This window comes from Cynocephalus volans, chromosome 14 (assembly GCF_027409185.1).
Source record: "Cynocephalus volans isolate mCynVol1 chromosome 14, mCynVol1.pri, whole genome shotgun sequence".
Taxonomy (NCBI): domain Eukaryota; kingdom Metazoa; phylum Chordata; class Mammalia; order Dermoptera; family Cynocephalidae; genus Cynocephalus; species Cynocephalus volans.
Window position 1 is genome coordinate 26,228,286 of NC_084473.1, and position 18,836 is coordinate 26,247,121.

Genomic DNA, 18,836 nt, shown 5'->3' on the forward strand with positions numbered 1-18,836 from the left:
GCGCAAGGGACGCTGCGGGGCCTTATGGGAATCGCAGTGTGGAGAAGGGAGATTGACGCCCACGCGGCCTCCACCGGATCCGCGGGTGTGCGGGTGCCCCGGCCTGGCTCTCGCTCCCGAGCGCTGGATCCTGCCTTTTCGGCCAGACTGCCGGGTCTTGCGGCGCGCAGGGCCAGGCTGGACCTGAGAGTCTGTAATTGCAACCCCGGCACCCACCGAGCCCAGGACAGACTAAGAGACAAAGAAATCCTCGCCGCCGTCCGCTTGAGGACGACTGCAGCCTCTGCCACTAGTGAAGTCGGGGGTGGACCCGAGACAGGAAGAAAATGTATGGGGGGTTGGAAAAAGAAGAAGGAAGGGAAGGAGCAGGAGTAGAAAAGCCTGACCTGGGGTGGGAACGCTGCACTCCTAGAGTGACCCTTGACCTTGGTCCCTGGCCTTGGTCGGAGGCCTTGCTGCATTCCCTCAGTGGAAGGTGGGAAGAGGTGGAGAAGGATCGAATGCAACAAGTCCTGTCCTAAGGCATTTAGAGCCATATAAATTTCTCCGGTTTTCACATACTCGGTAGGAGTGCGGGATGTGTAAATATGGACAAGAAAGGGTGAAGTAACCAACCTTTCTCTTCCAGATAATCTTACCCATTAAATTCCCCTGGGTTGCACAAACAATTTAAGAAAAGTATGGGAGGAGCTAGTTAAGGCCTGAAATAGGAAGGGTTGATAACCAATTCGACTCCCATCCCACCCCCTTAACTTGTCTTTTGGCTACTAAGCGGGTGGGATGGGAATGGAATTGGGTGTCCCCTTGCTCCTTTTAGGTCTTAGCTAGCTCCTGCATGCTTATGTGATGGACAGCTCTCAGTCTCAAACATTTACGCTTTCATAATGAACAGATCTGTCTCATTCCTGCTGCCTCACATTAGGCTTTGACTTAAATTATTGCAAAATCTCTTTTTAAATGAGTAATTTATTTATTTTTGAAATAAAACATTCAAGTAGCTCTAAAAGGGTATAAAGTGAAGACTCCTTTCCACCTCTATCTCCAGCCAACCAGTTTCTTGTTATCAGCCCAAGACATTGTATGTATTTATACACATCTGCAAATACATGTATATCTTTTCCCCTTTTTAATTCAGATTTTTTTTTTCTTCTGTCTGCTGGCCAGTAGGGGGATCTGTACCCTTAACCTTGGCGTTATAACACCGTCTGTAACCAACTAACCAGCTAACCTGCCAACCTTCCCCTTTTTAATTCAAACAGCAACTTACTTACAGTCCTATACCTTACTTCTTCTGAGTGTACCTTGCAGATTGTTCCATTTCTGTCCATAAAAACCTTCCTCGTTGTTTGTTATGACTATTTAATTGTATGGGTGTAGTAAAATTTAATTAGTCTTATTATTAGTGAGTATTTAGTTGGTTTCCAGTCTTTTGCTGTTATAAATAGTGCTGCTATAAATAACTTTGTATCTAAGTTACTTTAAACATGTGCAACTATATGGGTAGGATAATTTCCTAGAAGTGGAATTGCTGAACCAAAGTTTAGGTGCATTTGTAATTTTGATTGACAAGCAATGTTGTAACTGATTTCTCTACCTCCATTCTCTACCACTTATCTTTCTAAAATATAAAGCTGACCCTTGTTTATCCTCTGCTTAATTTTGATGATTGAGTGGTATGCTCAATATATAAAATTCCATGAGCGCATAATCTAAGAAAAAAAGAAAGCCAAAAAATCAACTACTTATTGTACACCACGGGAAGTAATAGTGACTGATTACTGAAAAGTGGCAAATAAAAGGAAAGAATTAAGCATTTATCCTGCCTTTCCAGTATGAATTGTAGTTCAGAATACCTAACTGGTGAAGAGTTATTTATGGAAGGTTATTGGCTAGTAAATGTGGAAAGAACGATAGAATTAGAAAAATCATCATTTTGCTTCTCCCAGTGAAATAATATTGGCAACAATCACCAGTGGATGAAACCACTAAATGAAAGGTTTGGGGGAAGCTTTAAAACGCCTGGACTCACTCATCACTGAAAATGAAACAACCAGTCCTTGTTTGCCTCCTGATGTAAGGCAACATGAAGCACCTAGAACCACTTATTAAGTGCAGTCATCTGTCACTTAATGATGGGAATATGTTCTGAGAAATGCATTGTTAGGCGATTTCATCGTTGTACGAACATCATAGAATGTACTTACACAAACCGAGATTGTATAGCATTTGCCCACCTAGGCTATATGGTATAACCTCTATTGCTCCAATCACCATCATGTATGGGGCACATGACTGTATGAGAGTACTTCAAAAAGTTAGTTGAAAATAGAATTAAAATATGAATATGCGAGAGTACTTTTTGAAGTACTCTCCTATTCTTGCCCAAAAAGTTAAGTAGAAATACAGGGCTTAGAGGAATGAGTTAAATGACACCACAACAAAGCAAAAGGTTTCTATAAGTTGATGTCATGAGAAAAGAAGGGGGGAGGGAAGACTGCTTGTTAAGAGAAAGCAACCGAATGCAGTGTGTGGATCTGTTTAGATCCTGACTCAAACCAATTATAAAAAAAGCTATTTTTGAGACAATCAAAGAAATTTGATATGGATTGGATAATTATAAGAAAGTATTATTTAATAAGTGTCATAATGACATTATGGTATATTTCCATATTCTTAAAGAGATACATATTGAAGTTTATACGACTGAAATTATATAATGTCTGGGATTGGTCTAAAGTAACTTAAGCAAGGAAAACAAAAGGAACAAAAAGAGAAAGCAAATGTAGTAAATCTTGGTAATTGTTGCATCTGGTGATGGGGATTCTTTGTATAGTTCACTCTCCTTTTGTGCTCCTTGAAAATTTTCAGTAAAACGCACAAACACGTTGGTTAGAGTGTGGTGCTGATAACACAAAGGTCAAGGGTTCAGATCCCCTTACTGGTCAGCTGCCAAATAAAAACAAAATACATACACACACAAAATGGATGACTCTCCCTTTTTAAACTAACTGGTGTTAAGACTCTCACAATCTGGCCCCAACCTATCTCTGTTGCTTTATCACTCTCAACATTAAGCCTCAGTTCTAGCCTCCCCACATTTTATGGTTTGAAAGTACCCCAGAACTCACTGGAGTTTGATCCCCTTTGTAACAGGATTAAGAGGATGGGAAATCAGACTATTTGAAAGGAGGAGCCTAGGCTGGCCAGTTAGTTGGTTAGAGTGCAGCCTTATAACACCAAGGTCATAGGTTTGGATTCCCATACCGCCCAGCCACCCCAAAGAGAAATAAATAAAAACAAAATGAAAGGGAGGGCCCTTGGGAGGTGATTTGATTAATCTGTTCATGGGTTAATGGGTTATCAGGGAGTAGACTGTGGGCTTTAAAAGGAGAGGAAGAAAGCATGTGGGTGCACTCTTGCTCAGTCCTCTCTCCCTGTGATATCCTCCACTGCCTCCTGCCTCAGGACTCTGCTGATGGGCCCCACCACGAAGGCCCTCACCAGATGCACCCTCTGGACTTTGGACTTCCCAGCCTCCAAAACTGTAAAGATAAGTTTTGTTTCTTTATAAGTTACTCAGTTTTAGGTATTCTGTTATAAGTGATTAAATAATAATAGACCACACTACTTGACACTTTCAAATTGGCCTCTCATCTTAAGCTTATTCTTTCTGTGTTCCAGCTATTTCCTCTGCTGATCTGCCTTCCCATTCTTTTACAACTGGGAAATTATTTATCTTTCAAGGACTAGGTCAGATGCTGCTTGTGAAGTCTTCACCAACCTTACTAGACCCAGTGGCATCATCCTTGGTCCTTCCAAGGAATTTTATTCATACTAGTAGAGTTTATCTCGTAGTGCACATATTATCTGTCTTCCTACACCGTAAGTGCTCCTTAAAGGCATATACTATAAAAGTTAAGGGCACAGTCTCTGGATCCAGACTGCCTGAGATTATGTCCTGAGATCTTGAGTCAAGTTTAGTTACTGAGTAGTTGTGTTACTTTGGGCAAGTAACTTAACCTCTCTGTGCCTTAGCTGTGTTAACCTTTCTGTGCCTCCATTTTCTCATCTGTAAAAGCTAATTGACTTCATAGGGTTATATTAATCGTCCTAAATGGGTAAAAAATGGCTCAGAACAGTTTCTGATACACAGTAAGTACTCAATAAATACTAACTTTTTACTAAGGTAAGAACTTATTTGTCCTTATTCCTCTTCATACCAAGCTCAGTGTCTGGCATGTAGATGCTCGATAAATGATTGATAACTTGTATACTTTTTGGTCTCCATAGTTTTTTTTTTTTTTTTTTTTTTTTGTCTTTTTCGTGACCGGCACTCAGCCAGTGAGTGCACCGGCCATCCCTATATAGGATCCGAACCCACGGCGGGAGCGTCGCCGCACTCCCAGCGCCGCACTCTCCCGAGTGCGCCACGGGCTCGGCCCTTGGCTCCATAGTTTTTGACCTTCACCTTGGTCCCATAGCACTGGCATGGATTCAGTTTACCTGAGAGGTCCCACAAAGGTCTGAGGTTAGTTAGCAGGTGATAAAGAGGGGTTGGGGACTCTGGACTCCTAACTAAAGTGGCAGAGGTGCTAAAAGAGATGCAAAGGCAGCAGAGTTGCTGACGGTAGGGAGTATATCATTTATTGACCCTCTGCTTTCCCATCACTGGTCAGTGCTCTTGACTCGTAGGACAACTGGTACAGAACTGCAAGGGATCATTCCCAGCTCCGTGATCACCAGATCTACGAGCTCTGGGGGAGTTACATCATAGACCAAATTCAACAACCGTAAGGATGGGTGGTTCTGCCAGTTAGCCAGGGCCACATGTTCTCCCCGCTCACACTGCAGATCATCAGGGTCATCTGCAATAAGAGGTATACCCATTATATCCTTTTAGAAAAAAAGTTGTACTTTAACCTCCCCCTCTCCCTCTCAGATCTTCTCAGGTCCCTCTGGAAGCTTGTCTCCTATCCCCCTTACCTAGCTCATTAGAGACGAAGGCATCAGTCTGCACGCGCTCACAAAACTTGTATGTTTCACAGCAGACTAGCACTGGTACATTATGGGCTCTAGCAACCAGGGCCAGCTGTGCTGTCCCTACCCGTGACATCACAGACCCATTGGCCAGGAGTGCATGAGCTCCCAATAGTACCTTAGAAACCTGTTTGTTTTGAAGAGTGAGGAAGGGGAAGAAAAAAAAAAAAGCCATATGTTGGACAGATGCAGAATAAGGTCCCCCACTTCTGTCCAGGACAGCATTAAGACAAGTAACAAATCTTAATGATGGCTCCTCTTCTTAGAAAATGCCAGACCACTGACCCACCAAACCTCCCACAGGAAAACTAAACTTTGAAATTACTTTTGTCCTGATCCCTTTTGGTGGATGCTGGTTTAACATAATGTTCTTGTAATAGCTAGACTGTGCTATAGGAGGCTATAGGTGTTTTTCCTATTAAATGTAAACAGGGCTATATAATTCCAGTGTTTCTAAATAATTATAACTTTGGGAAGATGGGATTATGTCTCTTACTACGCCCTTCTACATCCAATTTTGGAGTCCGTTTCCTCTACCCTCACCTCTGGGAGCACATAAGAGGCTGCAGGAATCAGCACGTAGGAGGCAGGGACCCCAGCACGGACCAGGGAACGTAGCATGTGCTTTCCCTCCAGCCGTGGCCGGCTGTCCACCACTACCACCCGAAACCGCCGACCCTCAGTCCAAGCCTCCTGAAGAATTCGTGATACCAAAGATGAGCTAGAGTGAATGGAGAGGAGGACTCAGTTATAGATATCACTACATGATGACCAGCTCATTCATAAAGGTAAGGGTGTAGTTCATTTTTCAGATCACTCCATTCCCCAATTGTTTCAGTCACAGGATCTGGACCATACCATCCATATACCAGGATCACATCTCCATTACTGATCTTCTTGTAAGCAAAGCGTGATATTGCCTGAGCTGCAAGTACAATCTTCTCTTGTACATATCGATCAATGGCTGCTCCAAGTTCTGACTTGGCCTAAATAGAGTGAGATGCTTAGGGAACAAGAAATGGACACATTTCTTTCTCTGATTATCATGCCAAATTTTTGAATATATGTATTACAATGGGCCCAAAGGGAGCCCAAGCATAGCACAAGTCAGACTACCCCAATCACTTCCTTAACCCTTGACTAGGAAAGAATGGCTGTGTTGGCCTTCCTGGGCTTTCTGAACATGTTTCTTGACTCTACCCACAGACGCACGCTTTTCCCATTCCTCATACTCACCTCCTCTTCCCGCTTGGAGCTGCTCACAGCGGTGATTTCCTTGTTAAGGAACTTGATGGCATTGCACATGCTCGCTGACAGGGGACGGCACTGAGTCAGGAAGCTACAACGACAACACCTTACATTCATGCAACTTATTACAACTTCAAAGCTTTCATTTTAAAAAATATCTTTAAAAAGAAAACAGGGAACCGGGGCTGGACAGTTAGCTCAGTTGGGTAGAGCATGACCTTATATAACACCAAGGTCACGAGTTTGGATCCCCATACAGGCCAGCTGCCAAAATAAAAAAGAAAATAGGAAAATACAAAAATATAGTGAAAGAGGAAGAGAAAGAGTACAAGAAAGGAAAAGGACTAGATAAGGTGGCAGTGGACTTGCAGTTGTTGTCCTTACCTAATGTAGGGTTTCAATTTATTTACTAGATCCCTTGAGAGTTCCTCATTGGGAGGCGTTGTATAATCCTGAATCACCTATAGAGTACACAAGTTGATCAGCAAAATGTCCTTTAATAAAGGTTTCTGAAAGGGAGATATGGATGGGTAGGCTTCACTGAGGAAAGGGTTCTGTGGGTGGGGGTCATTCCCTCTTTCCCTCAGAAATTGCTTTGGGTGGGAGAAGCTGGGGTAGTGTTGGGGAATGTGGGGTTGGGTCATAAACAAAACAGGACAGGGCATACCTGCTGTAAGGCATGAAGTAGGGCAATACACCGGGCATTGGAGCCGCTGACCAGGCCCTGGGAGTATTGCAGGCCAAGTCGCACCATGGCTGGGTGGATCACAGAGGATGGGATGCTGATGGGATGGCAGTATCACATACTTTGCAACGGAGCTTGAGCAGCTACTGCCCACCTGCCCCTGATGAAAAGGACCTTCCTTCACTAGCACAGACTCCCCCATTTCCTCTAGAGTTTTGCCTTGAGTTCATACTTCTTCCCACAGATCCCATCTCAAACATCCACCTACTTTCATTACCAATTTACTTAAACTCCTCAGAGTTAAAAAGCTATGACAATGTCATAGGATCCTACCTCATATACTGGGTCAGAGAATTTTGTCTGCTGTATTGGGGTAGATGGGAGAAGAGACTGACTTTGGATCCATAATCCTTTCGGGTAGGAACCTTGACAAAACAAGGGAATAGGACCAATGGCCCCAAGTTAAAACTTATTGGATGAAGCTGGAAAGCAAGTGAACAGTGAGACTACTCTGATCCAAATACTCATTCTTCCCCGGGGTCTCATTTCACCCCAAGTACCTTTCCTCCCTCTCTCTAGCCATGCACCAAAACCACTTCCTACCTGTTGTCGCTCTGGTTTTTTAACAAGCTTTCTCAGAAGTGCGGGGTCATCAGCCTGAGTGTACTCAGGGAGGCGCTTCACTCCTAAAAGATAATGGTCATGTTTTCAAGATGCTGTAGGTCCCCACATGGGTAATTTGTTCTTAAGGGCATAAGAGACATGAAGAAAAATAGGATGGGGGAAAAAAACAAGGGAGAATAGAGTAGAACAAGAAATAGAGGTAGGAGGGGATTGAGAAAAGAATTTTGAACTATAGGCACCAAGGTAAGAGGGGGAGGACAGAGCTGTTTTACTATGGGAAGCTTGAGCTGGCACAAGAATTAGGAGTAACAGAGATCTTGAAATGAAAAGAAGATACCTGAGGGGGTCTCTCCAGCTGTGCTGGGGCAGGCCTGAGGAGGTGGCCCCCCTCGCTCTCCTTTGTTTGCCTGTTTCAGGGCCCGCTCAGCCTCCTGCTTGGCTCGCCGCTCAGCACGAAGTTCTGCCTTACTCCGACCAGCTGGAACTTTCTCCCCAGGAGTGCCCAACTGACTGCCAGGTCCTGGTCGTTCTCTGGTTGGGTCTACTAAGAGTATATGGAAGAGATGTCCAAGCCCCAGACAGGTGATATCTAGTGCCCCAGCAAAGTTTCTCTCCCTGTTTATCTAAACTTCTTCACTTTTCACTTGCTCAAACCAACTTTGTCCTGACTCCCCCTCCTCTCTCCTAGCACATCCCTCTACCAGCTCCACACCCCAGCCCTTCAAAAAGCACCCCGCACCTTGACATTGGGCTGCAGATACAGCAGAGCCAGTTTCTGGTTCTGTCCCCTTTTCTTCCTTCCGTTTCTTCTTCTGTTGTTTCTTTTCCTTGCGAAGCTGAAGCTTCTCTTCTTGGGTCATATCCCTTCCCCCTGCCTGAGACACAGACATAAGATACGTCTCTCCCACAACAACCCAAAGGTTAGTAAACACCACTGGATGCTTACAAGACCCCCACAAGGTTAAGACCTTAATGCTCCTCACTTTCACGAGCTACCTGTTACAAGCTTACATCCCACAGGGGTCGAAGCTTTTCCTCCAGGGTCACAGTGACATGCCCTTAGGGTTGAAAAAACCCTGTAAAATCTCCTGGCTTTACTAAGAAATAAACTGAAAGGATGGGAGTTGGGGCGGAATGCAGCTGACACAGCCTCCTGCCTAGCTCTCGGCAGGCGGCTTGGGAGGTCACCCTCACTTACCCCAGGACGAGGAGATAGCTCCGGCTTCATCCCGGATCCCGAGTCTATATCAGAAAACAGGGCACAAAGTGAGCCAGAGAGGCTCCGGGAGGGCTTGGGAGGACTCGTCCTCGGCGCAGCTGGCTGCTGGGTTGGCATGAACACGGCTCCACCGCCAGGCGCGAGGCGAGCCAAGCAGGGATCCGCGTGGGGACGCGCTGCGCTGCACGATCAAAGGGAAGGCGGGGAAGGGAGAAAGGAGGGGCCGCCCAGCCTTCTCACGGGAACCAGCCGGTACGCGGCACGGGGCTGCGTCCAAACTATGTGTACCAGAGGCCGGAGTGGCGCCGGAACGGAACGACAGGGCCCAAAGCAGCTCAGGACCCAGCACTAGCCGTCCGGAGCTCGTCGGCTCGCGTACCTGTTGGAGCGCCCGGCCCGTCACTCACCCTTGCGAAGAGCCACAGCCACAGCAGCCATCACCCTCCGCCCTAAGCTGTGCCCGCCGCAGTCACTGGGCCGTCCCAGGGCTCTAATCCGCCAGCCGCCTCACGCAGCCGCAAGCGGACTACAATCTCCGGCGTGCACTGGGGCCCCGCCCCGGGCTACGGATCGCGATGAGGACCATTTCAACTTTGCGCTCCTAGTCCCGACAGTCTCCTCTTGCCCTCTAGACTACGATTCCCAGCATGCTGGGAGAGCTGCGCTCCAGAGCCGACGTCCTACCCCCTTCCCTCCTCCCATCTCAGGCCCCCCAAAATGGCGAGTGAGGCTGCGGGGACGCGCTGAGCAGTGGAGGCGAGCGTGCAGAGGTGCTGCGGCCTTCACAGTCTGGATCCTGGCCTGGCCCTGTCGTAGGGAACATGCACTTTTCCATTCCTGAAACCGAGTCCCGCAGCGGGGACAGCGGCGGCTCCGCCTACGTGGTGAGGAGCGGCCGGAGCCGGGCCGGCCAGGGGCGGGGATAACGGGCCAGCGCCCTCTCGGAGCGGCCTCCGAGGCCTGGCTGCCACCCTTGCGGCCTGGGCTTGGGCCGCCGACTCCCGTTGCCCTTACTGGGAGCGCATCTCATGTCTCAGATCGTCCAGAGGACGTCCCAGCTCTTCTAGGTCCTTTGTTCGGCTGGGTCGCCTACCCCGGCTAGGCCGCGGCTGCTCTGGTGGGCGTCACTAGCCTTTTAGGGAGAGAGACTGCAGCACAAGCTCCCGAGTTGCCCACGGACTGGCTCTTTGGCTTTGGGACCTGGTCCTGGGGAAAACAGACTAACCCTCGGGAGGTCTCGGCGCGTTACTCAGATTGAGTTGACAGACGATTTCCGGCCAGGGTTCTCAAAGGGGTAGCCCAGACCGCGACCCTAAAATGTTTGCCTGCTTTTGTGTCCTCAGGCCTATAACATTCACGTGAATGGAGTCCTCCACTGTCGGGTGCGCTACAGCCAACTCTTGGGGCTGCACGAACAGGTGGGACTGACACCCGTCCCTTGAGGCAGCTTGAAGCCCTTTTCTACACGTGGGCATCAATATCTCCATTTTCCTTCTGTTTGGGTTCTCGAAAGCTGTAGTTACCTTTTGATCACTGCCACAGGGAAGGGGTCTCAGGGGAGGGTCCGGTGTTTGACTTTATCTGACATTTCGGGGGAACTCCCTGAAATGCTTAATGTCTGTAATAACTGCTCCTCCCTATACTCTCACACCTCCTTCCTGATTCTTTGTCCCGTCTTACTGCTCTTCAGCCTTTGTCCCCGCATGGAAAAACCGAACCCCAAAGTACATTCCTTCTGTCATCTGAGCTGCAACTTGAAATTTTTTTCCTTGTTTAGACAAACCGCCGATTTCCTTGTGTGCTCTTTGGCTCATTTCACTGTGTGTAACCGTCCCAGTTATCGTTACATATGTGTGATGCAGTGTTTCTTTGCCTTCCTCACCAGATTGTGAACTCTAAACTCAGTAGAGGGTCCTGGTTCTACTGATAATTAGTCGTACAACCCTTAGCAAGTTACCTAATTCTGTGGGCCTCAGTTTCTACAGCTGAAAAATGCATTCCTTGATCTTCAGCTTCCTGTTAAGCTCTAAGATGCTTGTGAAATACTTAGCTTTTTTACCTATTTATGCACATGAATTTTCCTTATAAAGCCCTTTCCTTCCTGTGAGAGTTCAATGAACAGTCTTGCCACATAATCAAAGGTCTCCCTATGGGTCCTGTCCCCATACAACCCCTCCCCACACTGGGAAGAGGCTGACTTGTACACAGTAAGATAGAACTTATATCTGGAAAAGCTCACTTGAGATGCTATCTCTACCAAAGGAATTGTTTCCCAGATGACCAGGGTAGATAGGGGAGCCCAAGAGAACATTATGAGTCTAAATTGCTTCGTCTCATTTTCTGTTTACATGAAAGGTTGTATTTCTTTCTCTAAATAGCTTCGGAAGGAGTATGGGGCCAATGTGCTTCCTGCATTCCCCCCAAAGAAGCTGTTCTCTCTGACACCTGCTGAGGTAGAACAGAGGAGAGAGCAGTTAGAGAAGTACATGCAAGCTGGTGAGTGGTTGGAGGGAGCTTTAGGCTGATTGTGTTGAGGACTGTGGGTAGAGACTAAAAACAACTGGTTCTGTAGAAGGTCCTCAAAATAAATTTCTAGATCTGGGAAGGCTCTTGTTTGACCTGTTAATTAATTAGCTGAGTAAATAGGCTGCAAGGATGTGTAACTCTATATACTAGCAAAGCAATTTGGACACTAACATCTATGAAAAATACTAGTAGAACACTAAATAGTCTTAAAGCAATTTAGATTGGTGGGGAGAACTTAATTTGTATCTGATGTGCTTTAGATTAACATCCTTGTTATTTCCCTAGTTCTATAGACTGGACTCAACTAGATGGCAGCCAAGGGTGGGGCAGGTGAAGAATATATGCAAACAGTGAGTGAGGTGAGGCCAGCTGGGGGACGTGGCAGGCCACCATCAGCCCAGGAAATGGGGTCGGGGGGACCTACTAAGAGGAGGACTGGGGGAGCCAAGAGTAAGTCCTAAGTTACTAGAACATTGTTCTCTTCTCCCCACAGTTCGGCAAGACCCATTGCTTGGGAGCAGTGAGACCTTCAATAGTTTCCTGCGTCGGGCACAACAGGTAAGGCTTTGGGTAGGACTAAGGGAAGGACCTTGCTGGAGGGCCGCGTCATTTTAATGACATGGCTACAGAGGAGTCATTCTGGCACCTTTTTTCATGGAATGGAGCTTCTGCTGTACCAATGAAATTAAGGAAACCCATGCCTGTATTTAGCAGCTGAGAATAGACACTAGAGAGACCTAGAAACAGAAAGTTGGGGATGGGTCAGAGGTGGGCCCTGGGCAGGGGTTAACAAGGCAGTGCCTCCCATCCCCATGTATGCTCACAACAGGAGACACAACAGGTCCCCACAGAGGAGGTCTCCTTGGAAGTGCTGCTCAGCAACGGGCAGAAAGTTCTGGTCAATGTGCTAACTTCAGATCAGACTGAGGATGTCCTGGAGGTGAGGTGCTTGTTCAGCATTGCCCCTCCTCCCTCTGCACCCCTGGGTCCCTGGCTTGGGGGTGACTGGAACCAGCCAGTATGAAGAGTTGTACTTCTTATCCCTATCCCCAGGCTGTGGCCACAAAGCTGGATCTTCCAGATGACTTGATCGGATACTTTAGTCTCTTCCTAGTTCGAGAAAAAGAGGATGGAGCCTTTTCTTGTGAGTTTCTCTGGACTTTACCACTTCATTGTGCTTCCAGTAGTGAGTTTGCCACCCCTTCCTCCTCCCCAGCATCCCCCCCAGAATGGAGCATTTCCTCAGGACACTCCTTTCTTGATTTTCCTTTGAGTCTCATGACATTTTCCTTTTTTTTTTTTTTTTTTAAACCCATAGTTGTACGGAAGTTGCAAGAGTTTGAGCTGCCTTATGTGTCTGTTACCAGCCTTCGGAGTCAAGAGTATAAGATTGTTCTAAGGAAGAGGTCAGAGCTGGGCCTAGAGGAGGGGGAGGGTGCTAGATTGGGTTATTGGTCCACATATTGAGACAGAATAATCTGGACAATGGGGTAGCACTGGATATTTCTACCAGGCCTCCCAAGCTTCCTCCCACTATATCACCTTTAGCCCCTGATAGTTCCAGATTGCTCCTGTTTTGTCCCTATTTTCCATTCTACCTCTTGCCTTACCCTGGCTTAGCCCCATTACCCCTTTCCACCCCTTGGCCTCACAGTTATTGGGACTCTGCCTATGATGACGATGTCATGGAGAACCGGGTTGGCCTGAACCTGCTTTATGCTCAGGTGAGCTTGGAGCTGCCTCAGAACCCTTCCCCTGAAAATGCTTTCCCAAGCACACTTTCATGTCTTTGTTCCCAGTTCATGGGGAAGTTCCTAGAATACTGTCAGGGCTCCTGGCACAACATGTACTGTCCCTACTTTATAAGCTGCTGTCAAGGACTCACTGTAAAGAGGTCACTCAGTTGTGGGGCTAGGGGTCAGGATGGACAGAGGTAACTGTGGACACTTTTCTGGGATTGCTGACTGGGAGCCCCCAACCCGCATTCCTTGTCTCCACTGTAGACGGTGTCAGATATTGAGCATGGGTGGATCTTGGTCACCAAGGAGCAGCACCGGCAGCTCAAATCTCTGCAAGAGAAGGTCTCCAAAAAGGAGGTGAGTCCTGCCTCTCTGCCTCCTACCAAGGGGTTGCATTGTCTGATCTGTTCTGCTTCCCCTCCTAACCCCACATGGTAACCATTTTTCAGTTCTTGCGGTTGGCCCAGACACTGCGGCACTACGGCTACTTGCGCTTCGATGCTTGTGTGGCTGACTTCCCAGAGAAGGACTGTCCTGTGGTGGTGAGCGCAGGGAACAGTGAGCTCAGCCTGCAGCTCCGCCTGCCTGGCCAGCAACTCCGTGAAGGCTCTTTCCGGGTCACCCGCATGCGATGCTGGCGGGTCACCTCCTCTGTGAGTTGGGGTAGGAGGGGGATGCCTTTTGGGTTGGGGGCCTGGCAAGCCTTGAGCTTTAGGAATGGGCTGCAATGCGAGGCAGGCTGGAGAGGATGAACTCAGCCTAATTCCCCTTCTTCTCCCAGGTGCCGTTGCCCAGTGGAGGCACGAGCAGCCCGGGCCGGGGCCGGGGTGAGGTGCGCCTAGAACTGGCTTTTGAATACCTCATGAGCAAGGACCGGCTACAGTGGGTCACCATCACCAGTCCCCAGGTGTGAGTCCACCCTCAGGCTTCCTCTGGGCCATTTACATACCCAAGTCTAGGGCTTGCAGGATTCCACATGAGGGGAGGCCTTGTCTTAGGGGTGCTCTAGTGAGCCTGAGCTCTCTTCTTGCCCTCAGGCTATCATGATGAGCATCTGCTTGCAGTCCATGGTAGATGAACTGATGGTGAAGAAATCTGGTGGCAGTATGAGGAAGGTAAGCAGCAAGTGTGAACTAAGCAGCTGAATGGTTGTGCTCTCTGCCTTTTCTCCTAGATGCAAGACTTCTCTTGAGGAGGAGAAGTAATTGAGATTCTAAAAGGGGAATGAGTAGCAAGTCTCTTTCTTCTTTTTTTTGGTGGCTGGCCAGTACAGGGATATGAACCTATGACCTTGGTATTATAAGGCTGTGCTCTAACCAACTGAGCTAACCAGCCAGCCCTCTAAAGGGGGAATGATTCCCACCATCATCAGTGCTTGTGTCTCTGTCCCCAGATGCTGCGCCGGCGGGTGGGGGGCACCCTGAGACGCTCAGACAGCCAGCAAGCAGTGAAGTCCCCACCGCTGCTTGTAAGTATCACCCCCTGGTCCACACCCTGGCTCCCAGCCTTCCCTCACCTCCCCCAGTGAGTCTCTAACACCTCTGCCTCCTCTTCCCCAGGAGTCACCTGATACCAGCCGGGAGTCCATGGTCAAACTCTCAGTGAGTTACAGGGTTGGTGAGGTTGGTGTTTGTAGGGGATCTTGTAGACTCAAGCCCTCTGATCCCTACCCTGCCTTTGTTACAGAGTAAACTGAGTGCTGTGAGCTTGCGGGGGATTGGCAGTCCCAGCACAGATGCCAGTGCCAGTGATGTCCATGGCAATTTCGCCTTCGAGGGCATTGGAGATGAGGATCTATAATCTCCATTGCTTGGATGTCTGCCCTCTCTATCCCTGAGGAATTTACAGAAATTTGCCCTGTGCCTGTGTCCCCCAAGCTGGGGGGGTCTTTTCCTTTCCCCATCCTCCTTTCCCCTTTTCTCCTCTTGGCCAGGGGCCTCCTAACCCACCTTCCCTTCCCCACTGGGCTGGCTGCACAAAGGATTGCCCCCTGTCTTTTCAGAGCTGGCCCTTGATGCCAAATTAGCATTTAGTATTTTGCACAAAGTCCAAGGGACCATGGCTACCTGCCTTGGGGAGGAACCACAGCTCCCCATGGGCTGCTTCTGGCCTCTCAGGGCCGTGGGCCAAGGGGATGGGCAGAGGTCTGTGTATGGTCTGGCCCAGCTCCCCATCATTAAACTCAGCCTGATTGCTGCTTACCTCTGGTTCCCTCAGTGCCCCTGCTTCCCCCATCACAGCATGGACTACTATGCGAAGGCTGAGGCCAAACTGTGCTTGCCACTGCCAATTCAGCATAGACATGGCTTTGTTAGTGTTTCCTTTATTATAAAGCACTGAAATAAGTTAAATAAACAGGTGGGAGGCTGGGCAGTCCCCCAGCCAGTTTGTCCACAGCCCCTGGAAGCAGTGGAGGTGAATACAGAGCCCTTCTCACTGTGCTCATGAAGTGCATCAGTCAAGGCAAGGCCCCTGGTCCATATGGGCCCCTGCCCATGAGGTTTGGGCTGATCCATATGGTACCTAGATTAGTCTGTGTGGAGCCCCTGGCCAGCGGGGGAGGAAGAAGGTGGCTTCTAGTCCGTCTGTATAAAATATACAGGAGGGTTGGGGCTAATCCATAGGGCCCTGGGGAAGAAGAACCTAGTTCAGGGTGAGTCTGTATGGAGAGCCCGACTACCAGCAGCACCCAAGGCTGTCGGACCCCGAGAGCTCAAAACAGAGGGTGGACTATGAGGTGGGGCCCAGCCCTCAGAGGCAGAGAGGCCAGTCCCTCCTGCCCCACCGTGGCCATGCACCTTCTGGTGGCGCTTGTAGTTGTCCCAGTGGCCTGTGGTGTAGGCGCAGGTAGCACAACGGAAAGGCTTCTCGCCTGTGTGCCGCAGCATGTGGCGTTTGAGGTTCATGCTCTGGTTGCAGCTGTAGTTGCAAAGGCTGCACCGAAAAGGTTTGTCACCAGAATGGATGCGACCGTGACGCTTGAGGTTAGCCAAGTTGCCACAGGCATAGGGGCAGAGGGGGCACTTGTAGGGCTTCTCTCCTGTGTGGACGCGCTGGTGCCGTTTCAGGTTATCCAGATGAGCAGAGGCATAAGGACAGCGGGCACAGCGGAAGGGCTTCTCACCACTGTGTGTCTTCATGTGCCGGGCCAGGTGGTTGGGATAGTGAGTGGCAAAAGGGCAGAGGCTACAGGCAAAGCCTTTGTCACTGGGACCCTGGGGCCCCCCACTGGCACCCCCTCCAGCCTCTCCTTGCATGCAGCGCCCACACATGGCAGGTCCCAGCCGGCTGCCCTCACCCTCCTCCAGCTCTTGTCCACAGCCCCGGCAAGTCCAAGGGAACAGCAGCTCTGGCAGTGGTTCTGATCCAGTCCCACACAGGCCCTCCCCTTCACCCCGCAGCTGCCCACAGTCTGGCAGGAAACTGGCACCACCTGGTGGCACATGGAGGCTCAAATCTGGAAGGAGCAGAGCATCTGTGGGGACAAGAAGACCTGGGCTGTGAATCTAAGTATCCCCAGAGCCAACCACCCATGTCCCAGGATCTTTGGTCCCTGGCTTTTTACCTTCAGATCGCTGAGGCACTGCCCCCTCCTGCTCTGTGGGACTGGGAGGCCGGGTTGGTCGTGGAGCACAGCAGCGGAAGCCACAGGTCGGGCATGGAGGAGTGGGGGGCCCCGTGTGGGTACGCTGATGCCGCCTCAGGTTGCCCAGGCTGCTGCAGGCAAAGGGGCAGTGGGGACAGCGGTAGGGCTTCTCGCCAGTGTGGGTGCGAGTATGTCGTGTCAGGTTGACGAGCTGGGCTGAGGCGTAGGGGCAGCGGCCACAGCGGAACGGCTTCTCCCCGCTGTGTGTCTGCATGTGCCGCTTCAGGTGGCTCGAGTAGTGGGACACGAAGGCGCAGAGGCGGCATGAGTACAGTAGCCGTGGGGGCAGCGGGGGCCCCCCACCCGGCCCTCCTGCCCCACAGCATGGCCCCTCACCTGTCAGCCCCCCACACAGCTGGCAGGCTGGGCCTGGCCTCTCACCCCTGGCCTCCCCTGGCCCCCTTGCTGGCTCTTCAACTTCACTCTCAGCACTTAGTGCCCGGCCGCCCCCAGACTCATCGTCGCTCAGTCCGTAGGGAAGCCCAGGCCTGGCCCCTAGAGAGTCTCCTGGTGAGGCAGACATGAGAAGAGACATCAGCATGAGGTAGGACCAGGCTCCAAACTATCCCTTTTTCACTTAACGGTCTCCCTACTTGCTTGGCCATGCCTTTCTCTTAGCTTTGGTGATCCCTGTAATTCCCTCCTAGGGATCGAGGCCTCCCCTCCAGTGACTCCAGAAAACTCAACATGAATTGTCTACCTCAAAGCCTGGACTAATCCAGTGATGGTAGAGTTGAGCTGTACCTAGTTCCACTGAATGGAAAAGGATCAAAGGCTCACAATGGACCACAGATTGAAATGAATCAATAATGTTATTAATTCTTGGGATAAGAAAGTAAAAATACAAAAGGCAGAGAGGCCTGAGACTTTTTTCTCTGGTTTGTATTAGTAAGACCCCTTTTAGTATGGAGCTGATTATAAAATAAAACCTATCTCAAGAGTGAGACAGAATTTGGAGAGAAGTGGAAACAATGAGAGTAATACGTGTAGTACCATTTGGATGCCTAAAGGATGGATCCTTTTACATGGATTCCCTCAATGACTTTCAAAAACATCCTTCATAAGTGCCATAAGTGGGCAAGTAGTGCAGCAAATTAGTGCAGGGTGATGTTAAGAGCACAAGGAAGAGGAATGTGGAAGGATACTTAAGGGCAAAGACTAAAACCTCTCAATACAAAAGGAGCTTGTGCTGCAGGTGAAAGGGAGTTAGATTAGACATAAGTACTAGCTTGAATGATTTACAGAGATGTTGCTTCCCTGAACATCTTAAACACACATAAGGAATAGGCTAGGGAAGGGGGGCATGGGCACCTACTTTTAACCAGTTGCTCCATGTGATTCACTCACCCTCCCATTCATACCACCTTTGGACCAGGCCCCAAAACTTCACCTAAAAGGGATGAAGCTAACTAGACCATTAAGCAAATGAAGTAATCTAGCTCAAATTTAAACTAAACCAGCCCCTACGTTGTGACAGGAAACGGTGCTTTGCTCACTGACACTAAACCTTAAGCTGCTTCCTGAAGGACTGGGGTCCCCATTGGTCACTAATCCTTAACCAAGTCCCCAAGACCCACCTTCAGAGTCTCTCTCGAAGCCCATGAGCTGATCACTGTTGCCGTCACCTTCCTCCTCTTCCTCTTCCTCCTCAAACTCCAGATCTTGGCCTAGTAGCAAATCACTCTCCAATACCAGGGCTCCCGGTCCTTCGTCGAGAGAGTCCTCAGTATCCACTGAAGAGGGGAGGAGGCTTGTGGATTCTCCCTCCGGAGCTGTGCCCATCATCCGCACCCAGCCCTCGTGGACCGCACTTCCCGTACTCATTGACCCTCTCGGGTTTCCTTAGTACCTCGGTGGGAAGCTGAGTCCAAATCGTCCAGCCCATCCCTCAGGAGTCCCCCTCCACCCTGACCTGAACCCACTCCACTGACCCCACCCTCTCTCCTCTCCCCTCAAGGCCCCTGACCCCTGACCTTTGACCCCCTCGCATTTCACGGGCTGCGGGTGGCTTTGCTTCCTTCGGGGCATCGTGACCGGCTCCAGCCCGACGCGCCTCCGGCCTCTGGCCGCCCGGCCCCGCCCCTCCCGACTCGGCCCACCCGCCCGTCCTTC

At 49.6% G+C, this 18,836-nt stretch overlaps 3 protein-coding genes across 7 annotated transcripts; 1 reads left to right on the forward strand and 2 right to left on the reverse strand.

Moving 5' to 3' along the window:
- Window positions 1-4,622: 4,622 nt before the first annotated feature.
- On the reverse strand, window positions 4,623-9,332 carry EIF2B4 (eukaryotic translation initiation factor 2B subunit delta). 4 transcript variants are annotated; one of them, XM_063077991.1, is made up of 13 exons: window positions 9,221-9,332; window positions 8,793-8,836; window positions 8,334-8,469; window positions 7,932-8,135; window positions 7,574-7,656; window positions 7,304-7,395; window positions 6,953-7,067; window positions 6,670-6,746; window positions 6,274-6,376; window positions 5,896-6,023; window positions 5,581-5,758; window positions 4,984-5,164; window positions 4,623-4,865 (listed from the first exon to the last, which is right to left on the reverse strand). In XM_063077991.1, the coding sequence occupies exons 1-13, from the start codon at window positions 9,249-9,251 to the stop codon at window positions 4,666-4,668; spliced, it is 1,572 nt and encodes a 523-aa protein (XP_062934061.1). In that variant the 5' UTR covers window positions 9,252-9,332; the 3' UTR covers window positions 4,623-4,665. The 4 variants fall into 4 exon arrangements, with proteins under 4 accessions (XP_062934061.1, XP_062934060.1, XP_062934058.1 ...); XM_063077990.1 differs by having other exon boundaries at window positions 7,932-8,138; XM_063077988.1 differs by lacking the exon at window positions 9,221-9,332 and having other exon boundaries at window positions 7,932-8,138; window positions 8,793-9,178.
- Window positions 9,333-9,525: 193 nt separating this feature from the next.
- SNX17 (sorting nexin 17) lies at window positions 9,526-15,279 on the forward strand. Of its 2 annotated transcripts, XM_063078523.1 has the most exons (15): window positions 9,526-9,697; window positions 10,157-10,231; window positions 11,192-11,309; window positions 11,833-11,897; window positions 12,169-12,279; window positions 12,393-12,483; window positions 12,658-12,745; window positions 12,994-13,063; window positions 13,343-13,435; window positions 13,528-13,731; window positions 13,860-13,985; window positions 14,116-14,193; window positions 14,472-14,546; window positions 14,638-14,679; window positions 14,765-15,279. In XM_063078523.1, the coding sequence occupies exons 1-15, from the start codon at window positions 9,635-9,637 to the stop codon at window positions 14,876-14,878; spliced, it is 1,413 nt and encodes a 470-aa protein (XP_062934593.1). In that variant the 5' UTR covers window positions 9,526-9,634; the 3' UTR covers window positions 14,879-15,279. The 2 variants fall into 2 exon arrangements, with proteins under 2 accessions (XP_062934593.1, XP_062934594.1); XM_063078524.1 differs by lacking the exon at window positions 13,528-13,731.
- Window positions 15,280-15,387: 108 nt separating this feature from the next.
- Window positions 15,388-18,782, reverse strand: ZNF513 (zinc finger protein 513). Its single transcript, XM_063078522.1, has 4 exons — window positions 18,698-18,782; window positions 18,302-18,457; window positions 16,644-17,231; window positions 15,388-16,553 (listed from the first exon to the last, which is right to left on the reverse strand). The coding sequence occupies exons 1-4, from the start codon at window positions 18,750-18,752 to the stop codon at window positions 15,727-15,729; spliced, it is 1,626 nt and encodes a 541-aa protein (XP_062934592.1). The 5' UTR covers window positions 18,753-18,782; the 3' UTR covers window positions 15,388-15,726.
- Between the last annotated feature and the right edge of the window lie 54 nt (window positions 18,783-18,836).